We start from the raw sequence: 17,318 nt of genomic DNA, 5'->3' as shown, positions 1-17,318 counted from the left end.
CTGAGAGTTTTCCTGGACAGCAACCAAATGCACATTTAAAACTTGAAACTGATCCAAGACCATTATATGTTCTCAGGTTGTCCTGAATTAATAAGAAAAAAACCAACACCCAGAGAGGGTTGATGTAATAAATGGGTGTAACTTCTGAACTTTTGATGCATTATTTAAAGTTTTAGCTTAGAGCCAGCAGTTTTTAGTTAAATGCCTTCTTGCTGTACACGGTCTTTTGATTGTTTACACGTAACACTATATGTATAATGCAAACTGATGATCAGCAAGGACAAAATTCTGAAAATTGTCTGTTCGTCACCATAATGACCACTGCAAGATCAGATATACACCATAAAGCTATTGAAAAGAATGTTTTGTTTCTAACATGTCTTTTTTAACATTCAGTACTCTCAGTTTGCAGGGTTGCAAGATCTGTGTGGTTGCACTTTTCATATTCTGGCAACACGCTGGAACAAACATCAAGTGACTACTGGTTCATGTGTGACATGTAAGCAGATTTTTTGCAGTTTCATATTAACTATGGGAGTTTTGTCAAGATTGTAAAAATGAAGAATCTGATGTTTTTCTAGCTTAAGAATCATCTCAAATGAGATATACTTGTACTGAAATGTTGTTTTCCAATGTAAAAAAAAAAACCCAGTCCCAACAAGGGAGCATGGGGATTTGTGGAAATTTAATGCATTGTTTGAAAAGAAAATAACTCTATGAAGGCTACCGTCAGTCTCATCTTATTAAATGTGTTGGCATATCTAAAACCTGTCTCAATTAATCAGAAAATATTTTGGACTACCTCGCCACTGGAGCCATTTCAAGCGTTCCTCATGCTGATGTGAGTGAATTTTCATCCCTGCAAACAGAGCATCTGCATAGCATCTCATGGAGTTTAAGGAACCTTTTATTTGGGTCATTGTTGTAACACAGTTGCAGTGGTGCCAAGTAACAATGCTCGGGCCACAATCATCAGCATGTTCAAAAGGTCTGTTGCATTACATGTGCTATAGCATTAAATATGTAGAAATAAATCAACAACACCAGGATGTTATTTACTTAAAGTTGTGCATATTTTCGAAACAGTCAGTTCTTTTCTTAAAGACATTTCTTCAGATTCATAATAATATGATCCCCTTAGTAATTTGTACTTGAACTACAAAACAACAAAATCATTTTCTCTCTAAAAATGATTGATTATCATGCTGGCATGGAGGTGCTTTTTATTGTCGTCATTGTTTCAAATGCTGAGTGGTACTTTATGCAACTGGACTGGATCATCACTGTTTGTACATCCCGTGAAATGTGACGGGAATGGAGCACTCCACTTCTGCTCTTGCGATTTCTGACAGATCCTTGGCATTTAGAATGAGCATATATGCTGGCCTCTGGGAACCAGGAGCTGCCACAATGGTAAGGAGGACACCTGTGGAGACAGCAGATTTGAAACTTGCTTAACAAAACCCCTCCATGCATCTTTTGTGTGTAAATCAGCTTTAATATTAGTTTATTTTAATTTAATACCATCTAACTTACCATCATCTTCATCTACCCCATCTGGAGTCTGAACAAACAAGGGCTCTGAGGGGTATGACTCAGGCTCTTGCCAAACCCAAGTCTCCTTGGTCCTCACATTCAGCTTGCAGATCTACACATAAATTAGAAAAAGAAGATAACATGAGTACATTTTAAGTCTCTCTCTCTTTCTAAGTTCAAAACGTATAATATTTTACCCTGTCTGGTATGAAATGGTTGAGTCCAAGCCCATAGGCGTATGAGTAATTCTTTCCTCCATACTTTTGGTAGTTAATCTGTGGAAACTCAAAGGCTTAAACCCAAGAAAAGAGAAGTGTTAGACCAAAATGAGATTACTAGTATTTGCTAAAAATTGCATGTATCCCAAGCTATGTGTTGGTACCTTGGCGAGGTCCAGAGAAGAGCACTTCAGGCTCCAGCCAGACCATCCCGTCAGCATGCATGACTGCTGTGGCTGTGGTGTACGGCAGACTCACGAGATTCTTCCCCTGCTCCTCCTAGATAAAGTCCATAACATGGTTGGTGAGAACTAAAAACACATAACCTTTTACTAAGTGGAAGGATTTTATGGATTTCTGATGCCTCACCTTGTGGACATCCAGAGGGATGACATATCGCCGCACCTCTGGCTGGGGCGCCATCATGGCTGCCTTCTTCACCTCCTCCCAGTTGGCTCTCAGGTTGGCCAGCCACAAGTAGTTGTAAACAAACTCAAATCTAAAAGTACAAGAGATTTATGCTTACTGGCCAGTATTTACTACAAATTTCTAGAGCCAGGTTTTTACCACTTTGCAGAGAACAGCTTTTGCTAAAAAAAAAAAAAAAAAAAAAAAAGGCTTTAATTTTAGATGCCATAGACTCAACAGGGTGCTGGAAAATTTTTGTGATGTTTGTTTCCTGTTTCATCATAACCCAAACATCTTTTCTTGATTTGCAAACCAGTGATAGTGGAGGCCATTCGACTATCAAACCAGTGATAGTGGAGGCCATTGAGCTCATTATCATGTACAAGAATGGAGATGGTAAGCCACAATAAATGTTGTCTTAAGCTTAGTTGTTACTAAGTGAATCCAAGGCTATTCTGGTTTTCTGTTGTTGTAGCCAATAACAGACGACACGAGACATGTTGCCACCCGCATGTAGAATCTGTTTGAAGGTCTCATATGTGCTTTCAGAAATGGTATTTTGGATACGTTGGTTGCAAGTGACCAGAGTACATGTCAGCTTCGAACACATTTTTGAGACATTCAGGTTGAGCAAAAATTGCTAATTCTATGTAGCTACCCTTTCCATGAGCAAATGTCAAGAACAATGAATCCTTGATCCTCATAGGTGTTGATGTGGTGGAACATGCCAATTGGTGCTCCTTTGAACTTCAGGTCGATGTACTCTCCAGGGTCTTTCTTGGCAACGTGGAAAATGGTCTAGGAAGGTTAAATTACAACTGGTTAGACATTTGGCCTGAGAACAAATGATAAAATAAAGACTGATGTTTTAATTTGATTAAAAATCGTACTCCTTGGCTTTCGTTAGACTCGAAGCAGTCCATGTAGTTGGAACCTCGGATGCTCCAGGCACTGAGGAACTTCAGCAGGTTGATCTTCACTGGAGTCTCAACGAAGACAAAATAGTTTTCTGACATGCCAAAGCTGTGATGGAGGGAAGTACATTTTAACAATGTGGACTTCACACAACAGTGGTTTGAACAAGCAAAGAGAAAAACAAAAAAACTACACCCACCTGTGGACATACGATGGCTTGAACCTCTCAGCACTGGGAAACTGAACCACCACTTTGGACTTCTCAATAGGGTCTGACTTATCTAAGGAATGAAAGCTGCTTTGAAGTGCAGGTGAAAAAAAAAACCTCCTGTTGTTTTACTTACAAAAAGACAGGAGAACCTCTCAAGAGGCATAAGCAGAACATTAATATACATGATTTTTAATAACAATAATAAGGAGAAATTAGCATCCTAGGAGCCTGAGATCCTTGAAATTATATATGATAATAATGGTAATAATAATTGAATTGTTAAGTTTGTCTCAAAGATCTGATTATGTCACTGGGAATATGCGGGTCCCTGTCCCAGCCTCCCATGCAGCTTGCAATGAACTCCATGCAGGGGTAAACATTGAGCACAGGTTTTGATTTTGTTTCAATATGCTGTTGCAATATGCATCCAAACCTTTCTGAGTGGGAGGAATCTTCACAATGTTGTAGGCCAGTGTTGCACCTTTTCCCATGCAGTTTCCAATGTTGTATACAGTACCATCTTGCTCAATATGGGGGTGAGCTGTGACGCCATTAATGTTTACGAAGTTGCACATGTCAACCTGCATAGGAAAAATAGCTTTTACGAGCTTTATGATATATTTAAAGTTAAAAATCCATATGTTTTAAGAGTCATGGATGGATGGATGGATGGATGGATGGATGGATGGATGGATGGATGGATGGATGGATGGATGGATGGATGGATGGATGGATGGATGGATGGATGGATGGATGGATGGATGGATGGATGGATGGATGGATGGATGGATGGATGGATGGATGGATGGATGGATGTTTTGCACAACTGGATACAAAATAAAGCCTGGAATTTCAGATATTTCTCTATAAATTCTTTCGTTTTGAAACCTATCCAGAATGAAAAAGTACTTAAATCCAACATTATGCTTCTCCACACAACACAGTAACTCTGTTTTTGCTGTATCAAACTCAAAGAAGTTACATTTCAAACTTGTATCAAAGTCTGCTGCTACACTGAAATACCTTCTTCAGAGTCTCCAAGGTATCAGTGTTCACTTTAGTGATGTAGTTTGTTTCTGTCACGGCATAGAAATCCTCTCCTATAGGGTAAACATTAACCAGGCAGTTATCTGTGACTTCAACTCCTTTAAAATAGGAGAAAAATCTGCAAAGAAAAAAAAGGTAAAAATACATTTTAGAAAAGATGCATAATTTCAATATTCTCTACAAATAAATAAATTTTCTATGTGTGCAGCCAACCTGGAGAAGATATTCTTGCAGGGATCTGGGTAGGCAAATGTCCCAAACTCAGTGATAACCACACGTTTTTCTGTGATGGCTCGGACGTACGCATCTGTTCGAACAAACCTGAAAGAAGCAAGAAATTAAAGAAACAAGAACTAAAAATTAATCGTGCTTAAATATGACATTTTTGTTTTTCTTGCATAACAAGACAAGAAACAAATCAGAATATTACTTCGATTCTAAAAAGTCATGACATATTAACATTTATGTCACACAGTTTTGAACATTTTTGTGCTGATTGTAATCGTTGTGAATTTTGCAAATGTGCTGAAGATGACAAGGCTGTGGTTTTGTGTTCAAATTCTTACTTCCTGTAGTAGGTGACTTGGCCGTTCTTGAAGTCGAATTTATGCATGAGGGCCTGTCCGTCAAAGAGGTGATAGAAAGGTTCATCTCCAACCTCAAAGAGTCCAGGTCCCAAACGGAGAAGACTTCCCTTCAGAAATGAAGGAATTCTACCTGCAACATTTAAAAAAATATATATTTTTCAATCACATGGTCAAAAAACAACACTGGAAAATCACCAATACGAGAGTGATAAAAACAAACCTGTGACTGTTGCTGGCAGAGGTTCAGCTAGTTCCTCACATGTCTCAAAGATTTTCTTGTAGCTACCAGCTGGATGTTCAAATCTGTTTTCAAAGAGTAATGTAACAAAGAAGTATGTTGAAATGAAGTTACATGAGGAATGTGCGGCATTGTATATAAGTTCCATGCCAAGCAGTCTGTACTTTTAAGCATATCAATAATCTGTCGCACAGACAAAATATCCACATAAGAACATACAGAAATAGTAGAAATGTAAAACAGAGCTTGCCCTCCTTATACGACGTACAGTATTTCACTTCATCAGAAACTCACCTGCTCGCCATGTTTTCCTCCTGCGTCAGTAACACACAAGTGCAAACTGTTTTGAAAACTGTGGGTCACTTCTGAGCTGGAAGCCTCTGATCTTCCAGTGGATTTGGAGTATTTATTTTCCCTGCCAACGTCACGATTGCTGCACTGTTTTGTAAATCTTTCCCCTGGCCAATCATGTCACACCGTGAACAAAAATCCCTTTGTCTCTATATCCCTCTGATGGATAACTTGAGGACTGGCCCCTCTAGAAACGGATTTATTGAGCAAGGTGAGTATTGCAGTAAACAATGCTTGGCAAAACTGTTGCATTGGTGCATGTGATTTTATTTTTGTCATCCTCAATAACTGCGTGAGCTTCCTTGTTGAGACATTTTGAAAGATCTTTTTTTTCCATTTTATTGCTGCAGTCAGTCTGCAAAATCACCAATACGATTTTGTCTGGAGATGTGCATGCTAGAAATGATATATGGTCTTTGTAATGAACAACTGAAACCTCTACTAGAGGAACTCTCTAATTGAATGTGGTAGAAGTATTTTCAGATTAAATTAGCAAAATAGTTTTATTTATTTAATAATTTCAGATTAAATAGTTGGTACACATGCTACAATAAGACATGAAATAATATTACATTTACTGTATCAGGAACAGTGAAGGATTAAAACATAATTAGGTTATGAAGTACCAAGACTGTTATATATAGCGCTAATAAGATAAAAACGTGCACACTAGTTCTTTGGTTTCCTTTAGCAATACAGGACCTCTGTTCAGGATAATCCAGGTGAAGCGATTAGACATAAAACAGAGTCTGTATTGTTCTGCCAAGGAACAAAAAAAAAAACACCATGAAAAAGCACGTTTCACCAGTCACAGTGCTGTGACGTGCAATAAGTCACATGCCATTCAATTTAAATAGTTTGGACAACAAGGTTGCCTCATTTTACTAAAAACAATCCAGAGCCAAACTATAGTTCCCAGATTTGCTAAACTGTGCTAAGCAGAAGTATTCACATCTTTTTCTAGCATGCACGCTGTGAGGCAATACTTTGTTTCCCTGGAATTTTGCAAGGTTTTTTTTTTTTCAGTTGTTTTGTCTCTACCATTTTAAAACCACAAGAGTCTGATTTTTGGCCATTCTTATTTGCAAAACGACTTAAGGTCAGCCTTAAGGAAAAGAGAGAATTTGTTTAATTTGTGAGCATCAGTTTTTGTAACCTTGTATTAAATTTCTCAACTGACTTATCTCTGACCTGTCTGGTGACAGACCTTGAAACAGAAGCCATATTTGTACTGAAATTAAATTGAAATATTTGTACAGTGTATACTAAGTTTTACCAACTGAGAGGAGGAAAGGGCGACCTCTGTAGGTCATTAAGGGCGATTTATCTCTCTTGGGCAATATTCATCACGATGTCTATTTACATAATTTGATTAAATCAAGTTAAGACAAAAGAAACGAAACCAAAAAAGAGGTTACAATGTATAACTCCTGATGTTTCTTTGTATTTACGTCCCTCCCTTTTACGCATGCGCAAAAACTCAAGCACTATCCAATATGGCCGCGACGTCCAGCAGTTGTTTCTTCTTCTAGTTGGCATCTAACCTTTGTCCTGTTGGTTATTTGCAAACAAAACGATTTTAATGCGATACGAATAGGCGCTGCAGTGATTTGTTTTCGCGTGTGTCTATTTTTTTGTTGTTGAAAAAACGGTAGTTGTGTCGAAAATGAGTTACACGACGCGGGTGGTTCAGGTGACCAATGTGTCGCCAAGCACAACGTCGGAACAGATGAGGACATTGTTTGGTTTTCTGGGAACCATCGAGGAACTAAAGCTATTTCCGCCAGAGTGAGTTGACTACTTCGCTTTTTATTTAAACTTTTAAGGCTATAAAATGCAAGTACATTCAACTGGGCTCCTAAAAGCTGTAAAAGTATATTTTTGTGTAACGGAAATGTAGGCCGCACGCTTACCAGAGCACATCCCTGAAGCTAACGCTAGCTTCCGAATTAGCATTTGCGTGAAAGGCTGTTTCACCGCTCTTTTTAAATCCCGAGATCCGCTTTCAAAACTATAAATCAAACTGAGCATTAATCGCAAAAACAAACAAGCTAAAGAAAAACATAGCTTTTTCAAAACCTTTTTTATGTGTACAAGTGAGTCTAGTGTAAGAAAATGTGGTTATGTGAGTTGCTGAAGAGATCTGTTATGCAATTCCAATGTCTGTGATATCTATCGACTTATGTCCTCTACAGTTGCAAGATGAGTCATCTAATGGTGGTCATCCATAACTATATACCCTGTCGTTTAATAATTATAAAATTTGACATAGTAGTTTAGTTGTTGGGGCATTTTTATATATTTTTCTAAATTCTTCATTTGCAGTGATTCCCCTATGCCAGTGACATCCCGAGTCTGCTTTGTGAAGTTCCAGGAGCCAGAGTCTGTGGGAGTGTCCCAGCATCTCACCAATACGGTTTTTGTGGATAGAGCTTTGATCGTGGTCCCGTTTGCTGAAGGTTTGTCTTGTCATTCTGTTCGTGCTCCTTTTGAATGAATGTCATTATTTGTGAAAAGTAACAATGTTACCAAGTTAAATGGATCCCATTTCCTCAGCTCAACTTAACGTGTTTTATTTATATATAATTTTAAAGGAAGATTGATTGAAACCGAAACTCCAGGTTCTTCTGGTTAGTAAAATGGCGTGTAAAGCAGATTTTACCTATTTTCTTAAATCAAGAGAGGCAACACCACAGTGCAATTGTTCTTGCTTTTTGTGGATTATATCTCTGGCTTATCATCTTCTTTTTTTTTTTAGTTTGTCTAGCTTTTAACAGGTGCTGCTTGTACAAAGAAAAAATTATGTAATGTAGCAAAATCTGCTTTACACACAAGAACATCCCCCAGCAGCAGGCTGTGCAGACTCCTCAGAGTTCTGAAACAAAGTAGAAAAAAAGCACATTGCCATATGTACATTTTCCCCCATATTGGACTATCCACTGTTAAACCTCTCTTTGTTATTTGTGTGTGTGTATGTGTGTGTGTGTATGTGTGGTTTTTGTAGTGAAGAAGGCAAAAGCAGCCCCCTCGTTGATGGTCGTCTGCCTGCCAACAGGGAATTGTAGACATTTGCAAAGGCCAGCAAGCATTCAAGCCCCACCCCCTATTTTGTCCTCTATTCTGTCTCTGCCTGGACTTTCTCTTTCCCTCTTTTTGTTTTCTTATTTTAAGTGGTTAAGAGTATGAAAATCAGACGTGAATTGCTGGTTAGAAGCATTGCTTAACATGCAATGTATTCAACCTCTTAAAGGGCTGCTTGGCCATGCATTATATTGGTGCAAGAGAGTCATACTCTTAATGTCAATTTTCTGGAAGACAGAGCTAAAAACAAATGTGTGTTAACTCACTGCTGCAAAAGAAGTCGATAGTTTTAATCAAAACCACTATGTTGTAAATGTTTAACAAAACCCAAATGTGTCAGTGTACAGACATTAAAACGGTTTCTACCAGAAATATATATATTTTTCAGTTAGATATGCACCAATCAGGTTTATGGCTAATTTGTTTAATATTGCTGTAAACTTTCAAAATTAGTTTGATCTTTTTCTGGTTTTGCTTTTCCAATAACTGTTCAGTTTTTCTTTCTAGTCTTGCGATGAGAAGACATTTATATTAGAAGCTGCAACACACCACGTTTGAGGGCGTTAGCTTTCGTTTTACTCAAAATGCTGAGAGTTGGCATTTTAATTTCTCTTTTGCATTTTATATTAGAAATCAGTACAATGGGTTACGTTAGCATTACTAACTGTACATGGTGCAGTCGGCATATATTCCCTTGAGAATTACCAGCATTTAACACGGACCTCTAAAACGCTGGTAACAAACTTAAAGCTAAAAATATAGGAACATTTTTTTTTTTTGTGAAGATGTTCAACTTCTTTGGTACCTTTTTGAAGTACTTTTGGCTTGGAATGATGTTCTGTTTTTCTGATTCAGAAATGTGTGTCATTACCTTTTAAACCTGAAAGTTAAATAGTTAACTAATTGGTGAAGAATCACTAAACAAAGAGTCAGTCTCTGTGTTGTAGTCTGATTGAACAGCAAACATGACTCTTCAGAAAACCATTTCTAAACTACATCCACTTCCCTTGATTTTAATATCTAACTAAAAAGGTCAGCTTTAAGTGTGTTACCCAGAGTAAAACGTCCTCATTGCAGATTGTAGAAGCACTCAGGTATGAAACTTGTTAGAGATGTAGCACATTCAGGAAAATATTTATTTTCTGACCTGCAGGTCAACATATAAAATGTCTGATTTCGGTCACCAGCCGGTTTCTCTGTGCATCTCTAGATGTATTAAACTTTGCTAAAACAGCATATATAAAGATGCTTCAGAAAAAAAATCTACATGAACTGAGTATTTTAGCATTAGTTGTGGCTGAGTGACTATTGAATATATTCAGACACATTCATGCTTAAAAGGTTGACCTTGACATGGCATTAGCTTTTTTGGTTTTGTTAGAACCAGGCATCTGAAACATCAAGGTGGCTTAAAATAACCCTATTCTTTCAGTGTGAGCTAAACCTGGACTTCAAAAAGGGTAACTCTTTTCATTTACTGGATGCCTGATGTCACTGATGATAAAACTCCTTGTTGTTAATTGTATGAAATATCCACCCAACATGACAATGCTGGTGCAATATTCTCTTTTAACAGTGGTCTTTTTTTGTTTTGTTGTTGTGTTTTACAGTTCTTTTTCCTGGCTCAGCCAGTCCTGTATACCAGACCCTGCAGAAAATACCATCCAACAGTTTTGTGTCCTGCAGCAATTTCTCTCTCCAGTGTGCTCTTGTGTTTAAATGTTTTCCCTGTTGTGTGTCTGAATTTAGGTCATGTGATTTCTGTGAATAAGTTGCATTGGGAATAGGTTGAGGCAAATGATAATGAGGTGTTTGGTAATCTGCGCAATATAAAACAAAAAACTTAGAGGTGTTGTGTATTTCATGTAAAGCTGATAGCTTTTTAAAAAAAAAATTAAAATAATCAAGACTTCATCCCATGCCAAGGTGTGGTTAAGTGATGCAGTGTTGAGGTAAGGATTTTTAGCCTATGATGTACAGCAGGCACGCTACCTACCCTGAATTTTATCATTTAGTCTAACCACTTAATCATTCTGAAATGTGTTTTTGGTAAGTAGACACTGATAGCTTTTTTTTTTTTTTTTCTTTTTTTAGTTTTCCTGCCAAATCCTTAAAATTCTCTCTGTTGTGTGTATCTCGATTTTTCTCTGTGTGCTTTTAGTAGCGAAGCCGCCAGCGTGAGTCGCTTGTTTCAGTAAGCATCTAAATGAAAATTGAGGGCACACCCAACTGGAGAAGCCGATGTGCTTGCTAACGTTTGGTTCATGACTTAAAAAACACATTCAGGTGATATATTCTTGGCAGTGTTCATTGGAATAGTGTGATTTATTCCAGCAATAGTTAAGTCACTGCAATGATTACTTTTTGAAGTAGGGAACTCTGATCTGTAAGTGACCACTTTGTTGAACCTAATTTGAAGAAATGCAGTGAGAAGACTTTTTTTTTTTTTTTTTTTTTTTTTTTTTTTTCAGAACGTCTTCTGTGAATTTTCCAAATGTGTAGACTTTCACTCCTAATGCTTGTTTTTTATTTTGCTGTAGGATCTATTCCTGATGAGGCTAAGGCTTTGTCCCTTTTGGCCCCAGCAAATGCTGTTGCAGGGATCTTGCCAGGCGGAGGCCTTCTCCCGACACCGAATCCCCTCCCAAATCCAGCTGTAAGACTTCACATCTATAGACTTTAACTAGGGCAACATGTACAGTCATGGCCAAAAGTTTTGAGAATGACACAAATATCATATTTTCACATGATCTGCTGCCCCCTAGTTTTCATGTGTGTATGTCAGATGTTTTCATCACATACAGAAATATAATTGCAATCATATTATGAGTAACAAAAGCTTTTATTGACAGTTAGAATGAGTTAATGCAGCAAGTCAATATTTATAGTGTTGACCCCTCTTCTTCAGGACCTCTGCAATTCTCCCTGGTATGCTCTCAATCAACTTCTGGACCAAATCCTGACTGATAGCAGTCCATTCTTGCACAATCAATGCTTGCATTTTGTCAGAATTCCTAGGTTTTTGTTTGTCCACCCGTCTCTTGATGATTGACCACAAGTTTTCAATGGAATTAAGATCTGGAGAATTTCCAGGCCATGGACCCAAAATCTCTAACTGCTCTTGGACGGTTGGGAGAAGTTGCTCTCGGAGGACATTCTGGTATCATTCTTTATTCATGGCTGTGTTTTAGGCAAGACTGTGAGTGAGCCGACTCCTTTGGCTGAGAAGCAACCCCACACATGAATGGTTTCAGGATGCTTTACAGTTGGCATGAGACAAGACTGGTGGTAGCGCTCACCTCGTCTTCTCCGAACAAGCTGTTTTCCAGATGTCCCAAACAATCGGAAAGGGGATTCATCCGAGAAAATGACTTTACCCCAGTTCTCAGCAGTCCACTCCCTGTACCTTTTGCAGAATATCAGTCTGTCCCTGATGTTTTTCCTGGAGAGAAGTGGCTTCTTTGCTGCCCTCCTTGAGACCAGGCTTTGCTCCAAGAGTCTCCGCCTCACAGTGCGTGCAGATGCGCTCATACCTGCCTGCTGCCATTCCTGAGCAAGCTCTGCACTGCTGGTAGCCCGATCCCGCAGCTGAAACACTTTTAAGAGACGGTCCTGGCGCTTGCTGGTCTTTCTTGGGCGCCCTGGAGCCTTTTTGGCAACAATGGATCCTCTCTCCTTGAAGTTCTTGATGATGCGATAGATTGTTGACTGAGGTGCAATCTTTCTAGCTGCGATACTCTTCCATGTTAGGCCATTTTTGTGCAGTGCAATGATGACTACACGTGTTTCTTTAGAGATAACCATGGCTCACAGAAGAGAAACAATGATGCCAAGCACCAGCCTCTTTTTAAAGTGTCCAGTGGTGTCATTCTTACTTAATCATGACAGATTGATCTCCAGCCCTGTCCTAAACAACACCCACACCTGTGTTAATGGAGCAATCACTGAAACGATGTTAGCTGGTCTTTTTAAGGCTGGGCTGCAATGAAGTTGAAATGTGTTTTGGGGGATAAAGTTCATTTTCTAGGCAAATATTGACTTTGCTGTTAAGCTGATCACTCTAAAACATTCTGGAGTATATGCAAATTGCCATTATAAAAAACTGAAGCAGTAGACTTTGTAAATATTAACATTTGAATCATTCTCAAAACTTTTGGCCATGACTGTACACTACTTTGCTAGTGTGTTCACACCCTTTGATATTTTGCACATTATAACCACAGACTTTGAATGTGTTTTTTATGCACAGTGTAATGCTTAATTGTTGAATGGTTTTAAACGTTTTACTAAATGCAAGTTTTAAAAAAGAGGACGTGTTTTTAGCCTAAAAAAATGGTTTTCTGTTGCGTTAAATTACGATAAAATACATTGATGTTTGTGGTGGCACTGTCTCAAAATGTGAAAAGTACTGAGAGACATAAATACATTTTAATCAAAGAACAGCCCTTTCTGTTCCACTTTTGAGTTAAGTTACATTTCAGATTCTGTCTTTGTTGCCTAATTTGTCATTTTTAGTAGCAACGATCGAGCTGCTTGAAGGCCTGTGTTTTGCTACACGTGGGTACAAACACTATTCATTAAATTTTCTTTTCCAGCTTGGAGCCAACCCCTTTGGTCCTCCAACCATAGATCCAATGGCAGCGTTTGGATTTGCTGGACCCAATATGAACCCACAGGTGAAAGCTTTATGCCACTTAGTTCAGCTACTGTTTTTCCAAAAACACTTCTGAGTTTTAGACCATCTTCTGTCTTCTTACAGGCTGCTGATCAGTTGCTAAAGATGATGACGGATCCAAAGTAAGTGTGCGAAGACGTCAAAATTAAACGAATAAAAGCAATTTGGTGTAGCTACCGAGGTTAAGCGTAATGTCTTCTCTCTGATTAGACTGAACCCCTTGGCTGCTGGTTTGAACCTGAGTGCGAGCCTGAAGGCCGATGCGTCAAACAAAGAGATTGAAGAGGCTATGAAGAGGGTCAGAGAGGCTCAGTCACTCATTTCTGCTGCTATTGAACCTGGACGTGAGTGCTAGAATATTTCCCTTTTACTTGCCTTGGATGTTTTTTTGTTTTTTCTATAAAGCTAAATAAATAAGCTACAATGCATTATGAAACATCTAAGGTGCTATCTATGCTTCTTGCAGATAAGGAGAGCAAAAAGAAACATTCTCGGTCTCGATCCAGGTCCAGAAGAAGAAGGACCAGGTCACGTTCAAGACACAGGTATGGCTGTTATTGAGACAAATGATGTAGCCGGACCGTTTCTCTGTGTGTCGACTAATAAGTTGAATCGCTTGGATCTTCAGTCGCAGGCGAACCAGGAGCAGATCAAGACGCAGATCCAGCTCGAGGAGCAGGCGGCGTTCCAAAAGCCCACGCAGGAGACGCACCCACTCCAGAGACAGGGGCAGGCGAACTAGAAGCAGATCCAGGTGAGTTCCTAGTGGAAGTGTTTCACCTGGAGCCCGCTGTGTGACATGAGCAACTTGTTGGGTGACACATGCGTCTTTGGTTTATCAACAGAGACAGAAAGAAGGAGGATGTTAGCAGGAGGAGATCAAAAACGCCTCCTAAAAGCTACAGCACTGCCAGAAGGTCACGCAGTGCGAGCCGGTGAGTGAGATCAGAACCCGCTTACTTAATCACCACAGAACTTTGTTTGCTTGAACACCACATGGGTGTAGATAGTTAGAATGGAGCTCTAAGTATTATTTTACTTATTATAGAGAACATGTGTGATGGCAAATTTGATCAGCATTTTAGCTTAAACTACCCAGCCCCTGCTGTCTTTACAGGCATACAGTATAATTACCACCTATAGATTCTTTATTGGCCATATTGGTGTGAAAACATCTCCTCATTAAGCAGGTGTGTGTGTGCTTGGACAGAGTAAAGCTTTGTTGCAGGCTCGTCTCTTATTTGGAACATCTGTTCTTTACCTGCCATCTGCTGTTCTGATTTTCACTAAAAACTGGGGACTATGAGAATCTTGCTTTGTACCGTTTTTAACTTGAGCATAAATTTCACCTTAAGATTCTTAGTAAGTAAACAAAAACTGTCTAATTCTATTTAAGACTGCTAAGATTGACTTTAGCAATAAAACAAACATACTCTAAATTCAGTGGTAGTTTAACAGTGTATTACACATAATGATACTCCCCCCCCCGCCCCCCCCGATTTTTTGTAGAGTAACACAAATATAACACCCTGAAATCAGGCTGGTTTGCTCATAGACTGAGCTATCCGCTCATAGAGCTCAAGGTTGGTTACATTTAAGTGTCCTTATAACTACTGTTTGTTCCTTTTTTTTTTAATCAGAAATGTTTCATAGCAAACAGGAAAAAAGCATAGAAGCCGATTTTCAGCCAGCTTCCTTTCAGTGGATAGCAACAGGAGGGCAAGGCTTTACTCAGAGAATCATTTGGTTTAAACCAAAGAATTAAGACATTTGTAACAGTTTGGAAACCATAAACCTTTACAGCCTTTGTACACCTTTCCTGTATACTTGGGCTTATTTAACCTTTTATGCCAGTGACCCTTCTGATCTACTCTACAGGAGGCGCAGAAGAAGTCGCACCGCCAGCCGATCTCCAAAGAAGTCTCCTAAAAGGAGAGTTTCTCCCTCTCCTTCCCCTCGAAGGTTAGTGGGCTGTGATATTTGAGAAGTCTTCTTGACGGTCTACAAAAATATTGCAAAGTGTGGAATTTAATGGCTCACTAATTAGGTACAAATGAAATAAGAAACTGGGGAAATGTATTCATTATTAAGATTTTATTTTTCTTGTATATTTTTCCTTCCATGCTTCTTTCCTACTGTCTTTCTCTTTCTTCTGTAGCACTTTTATATTTTCAAATCAGTGTAAATAACTGGGGAACTTTAGAAAATTGACAATGGAGACGGTCTTTTTGCATTAAAAAAAGTGTAAAATCCCTAGTCTAATCATGTCAGGTTTCATTCCATGACCACACTGATTTCTTAGAATTATGTTGCCCGTGTTGGAAGTTTCATTGGGATTTTCTCTTTACTTTGTACAGGCACAAGAAGGAAAAAAAGAGGGACAAGGACAGAGAGAGGGAACGCAGGAGTGACAAGGAACGCGTTCGCGAGGAACGAGAACGCTCTGCTAGCAAGAAAAAGAAAAGTAAGGACAAAGAGCGGGAGCGGGAAAGAAAATCAGATGGAGACAAAGGAGATATTAAGGTTTGTTTTGTATCTGCAGAAACATTATTCTGAAAGTATGGGAATCAGTTCTACTGTCAGCTCGCATAGAAAACATCCAGTGACCCAATGTTTTGTTTTTGTTTTTTTTCATACAGATCACTAGAGATTATGATGAAGAGGAACAAGGTTACGACAGCGAGAAGGAAAGGGAGGAGAGGAAGGATTCAGACGACTCTGCCATGTCTCCTCAGTCTGTGGAGGGAAACGGCTCAACACGGCTCGTAAAGCAGGCCAAAGTTAACGGCGCTGATGATCGCCACGAAGAAGACATGGATGTCAGCGACTGAATGCTGCTTCATCCCACTGTATCCCATTAATTTTGGTTAGAAACATTCTACAAAATTTCCCCCACTTGGGTGAATCTAAAATGTGAAGTGCTTGGAAAAAAAAAAAAAAAAAAAAGTTTATCGTACAGAAACAAGTCTGTCGTTTTTGAAAATGTATATTGCAGCGTTGTTTGCCTAATAATTTCGTTTTTCATTTATCTTTTGTCGATAGTACACATTTATCCCCTTGCCACCACAGATGTAATTAGTTTAAACTGGAAGTAGGTTTGCTTTATTACTATTGAGCTCGTGTTTTCAAACTTGTTGCTTTATGTATTGTATCTTTTTTTAGTGTTGTGGTGTATGAGTCTTTCCCGCTTCTTCGCAGGACAGTTGCATCTTGCTTCTGATCTACAAGTGTTTTATCAAGAATTTCTTTTATATAATAAAGCCTGTTTGAAGAGCCAATAGTCGAGTTGTCCGTTTTCTTCAGCTTCCTCTCTGCAAAAATATGAATGCTGGTTTACTAAGTTACTTAAAAGGAGAACAGATATTTTTTGTACCTGGACAAAGACATTTGAATGATTTCAATGTTTCAACATATTCCATCCTTTAGGGAATTGATTTTCAAAGTATTAGTCAAACGGTCAAAATTTGATATAGTGCTTATTAGTTGATGTATTGCTACAGTAATGCATCAGAATCAAACATGGCATAGCAAGAGTTTAGTGATATTTAATCCAAATGTGTTTTCAATGTTGAAAATATAAACATCACTGGAATGCATTAACCAATGCAGGTAAAACGATTTCAAATAGAAAAATTTTACTTTTGACAATGTAATGTGGTGGAATGCTTCCAATTCAGTAGTTAAAAGTGCACTCTCCATTTTCAGAGCAAGGTTTTATTGGGTTCTTTAGCCTTAGTCACTTTTTAATGGCTTTGCTCAAAGGTTAAAAACTGACACATAACTCTTCAATTACACATGCGACCTTTGACCCAAACAGCACCAAACTGATAGTTTAAATGACACCTACTTTAATCTAAATTTCACACAAGATACATCACAGATATGCCTCTTGGTTGAAATTAGATTTATTTTCTATGAAATGACCTATTTAACCACTAGTTGGCAGTAGAATTCATGCAGGGGATTGAACCAGAGCGTCTTGTACTTCAGTAGAAAGAAACTATTTAAAAAATAAATGTTTTTTCCTAGAGCTTATGACGATTTGAAAATG

General features: G+C 38.5%; 2 protein-coding genes across 3 annotated transcripts; one reads left to right on the top strand and one right to left on the bottom strand.

Moving 5' to 3' along the window:
- Positions 1–889: 889 nt before the first annotated feature.
- Positions 890–5,607, bottom strand: rpe65a (retinoid isomerohydrolase RPE65 a). The gene is made up of 14 exons (XM_008434227.3): positions 5,455–5,607; positions 5,143–5,225; positions 4,902–5,052; positions 4,549–4,656; positions 4,312–4,453; positions 3,722–3,869; positions 3,277–3,358; positions 3,053–3,185; positions 2,821–2,960; positions 2,124–2,253; positions 1,919–2,033; positions 1,734–1,828; positions 1,537–1,648; positions 890–1,426 (listed from the first exon to the last, which is right to left on the bottom strand). Exons 1-14 carry the CDS (start codon positions 5,463–5,465, stop codon positions 1,281–1,283), a joined length of 1,596 nt encoding a protein of 531 aa, XP_008432449.1. The 5' UTR covers positions 5,466–5,607; the 3' UTR covers positions 890–1,280.
- A 1,384-nt stretch (positions 5,608–6,991) lies between these two features.
- On the top strand, positions 6,992–16,545 carry LOC103479668 (serine/arginine-rich splicing factor 11-like). Of its 2 annotated transcripts, none has more exons than XM_008434223.3 (12): positions 6,992–7,299; positions 7,837–7,970; positions 11,133–11,248; positions 13,188–13,268; positions 13,352–13,389; positions 13,478–13,611; positions 13,734–13,812; positions 13,896–14,021; positions 14,113–14,202; positions 15,146–15,229; positions 15,625–15,731; positions 15,907–16,141. In XM_008434223.3, exons 1-12 carry the CDS (start codon positions 7,178–7,180, stop codon positions 15,912–15,914), a joined length of 1,119 nt encoding a protein of 372 aa, XP_008432445.1. In that variant the 5' UTR covers positions 6,992–7,177; the 3' UTR covers positions 15,915–16,141. The 2 variants fall into 2 exon arrangements, with proteins under 2 accessions (XP_008432445.1, XP_008432443.1); XM_008434221.3 differs by having other exon boundaries at positions 6,993–7,299; positions 15,625–15,790; positions 15,907–16,545.
- Positions 16,546–17,318: the final 773 nt, after the last annotated feature.

The sequence above is a fragment of the Poecilia reticulata genome, chromosome 17, assembly GCF_904066995.2.
Source record: "Poecilia reticulata chromosome 17, P_reticulata-male-v2, whole genome shotgun sequence".
Taxonomy (NCBI): Eukaryota; Metazoa; Chordata; class Actinopteri; order Cyprinodontiformes; family Poeciliidae; genus Poecilia; species Poecilia reticulata.
The sequence above is the reverse complement of the archived record's forward strand: the minus strand, read 5'-3'. Positions and strand labels throughout refer to the sequence as shown.